The 1,480-nt window shown below is 42.3% G+C and overlaps 1 protein-coding gene across 1 annotated transcript; it reads left to right on the top strand.

Annotated features, from left to right (window-relative positions):
* The first annotated feature begins 535 nt into the window (after positions 1-535).
* Positions 536-1,480, top strand: OLFR605 (olfactory receptor 52D1). Its single transcript, XM_004618320.2, has one exon. It carries the CDS (start codon positions 536-538, stop codon positions 1,478-1,480), a length of 945 nt encoding a protein of 314 aa, XP_004618377.1.

The raw sequence follows: 1,480 nt of genomic DNA, 5'->3' as shown, positions 1-1,480 counted from the left end.
CAGAGTTTCTTTTGCTTGGTTACTTTTAGTGTTACGATACAACTGAGTAAATATTTGTTGAGCTAAGCAGAAATTTCATGTTAGATTAAATATTTTACTGGAAATAAAAGAACAAAATGAGCCGAAAAATTCCCCGAGAGAATATGAGTTAATACAGGTATTGTCTTTCTGTACTTTGAATGCTGTAATTTGTTGTGCTATTACTAATTTTATCAATAAAGCAAAAGTAAATTTTAATACTTTAGATATTAATTTTAATTTTTTTTTTTGGGTCATACCCGGTGATGCACAGGGGTTACTCCTGGCTCTGCACTCAGTAATTACCCCTGGCGGTGCTCAGGGGACCATATGGGATGCGGGGAATCGTGCAAGGCAAATGCCCTACCCGCTGTACTATCGCTCCAGCCCCTAATTTTAATTTTTTAAGCAACATATCATGCGGCTCTTCTGGTCAAAATATTTATATTTTTCAGTTTCAGGACGTGACCATGTTTGCATATCAACTTTATCTTCAAACATATTGATAAAAGCAAAGATGCCTGCTCTCAACATTTCTCGCCCATCTCCGCTCACCTTCTTGTTGCTGGGCATCCCAGGACTGGAGCATCTTCATGTCTGGATTGGGATTCCCTTCTGTTCCATGTATGTGGTTGCCGTGGTGGGGAACATGACTATCCTGGCTGTGGTTAGGGCAGAGCGCAGCCTCCACGAGCCTATGTTTCTCTTTTTGTGTATGTTATCTGTCACCGACCTGGTCCTCTCAACATCAACGCTGCCCCGCATGTTGTGTCTCTTCTGGCTTGGAGCTCATGACATTGCCTTTGATGCCTGCCTGACCCAAATGTTCTTTATCCATAGTTTCACTGCTTTGGAGTCCGGCTTCTTTCTGGCAATGGCCTTAGATCGTTATGTGGCCATTTGTCACCCACTGCGCCACACCACCATTCTCACCCTCAACCGCATCATCATAATTGGTATCATTGTGGTGATACGTGGTGTAGCATTCTTTACCCCACACCCTATCTTACTAAAACAGCTGCCTTACTGCAGAACACGTGTCATTGCACACACATACTGTGAATTCATGGCTGTAGTGAAACTGGCCTGTAAGGACATAGGAGCCACCAAAAGATATAGCCTCAGTATGGCTTCAATTATTGGCTCCTGCGATGCCATTCTTATTGCTATTTCTTATGCTTTTATCCTTCGTTCTGTATTCCGCCTACCATCCCGAGAAGCCAGCTTTAAAGCTTTGGGTACATGTGGATCTCATGTCTGTGTCATTCTTGTCTTCTACTCCACAGCTGGTTTTTCCATTTTCACTCACCGTTTTGGAAAAAATATACCTGCTCATATCCATATCTTTATTGCAAATATGTATCTTTTGGTGCCCCCTTTTCTTAACCCCATTGTGTATGGAGTAAGGACCAAGAAAATACGGGAGCATGTTCTTAGAACGCTAATGGTCAAAGTGACTTGA

The sequence above is a fragment of the Sorex araneus genome, chromosome 6, assembly GCF_027595985.1.
Source record: "Sorex araneus isolate mSorAra2 chromosome 6, mSorAra2.pri, whole genome shotgun sequence".
NCBI classification, from domain to species: Eukaryota; Metazoa; Chordata; class Mammalia; order Eulipotyphla; family Soricidae; genus Sorex; species Sorex araneus.
Note: the sequence above shows the minus strand (reverse complement) of the source record. Positions and strands in the feature narration are given on the sequence as shown.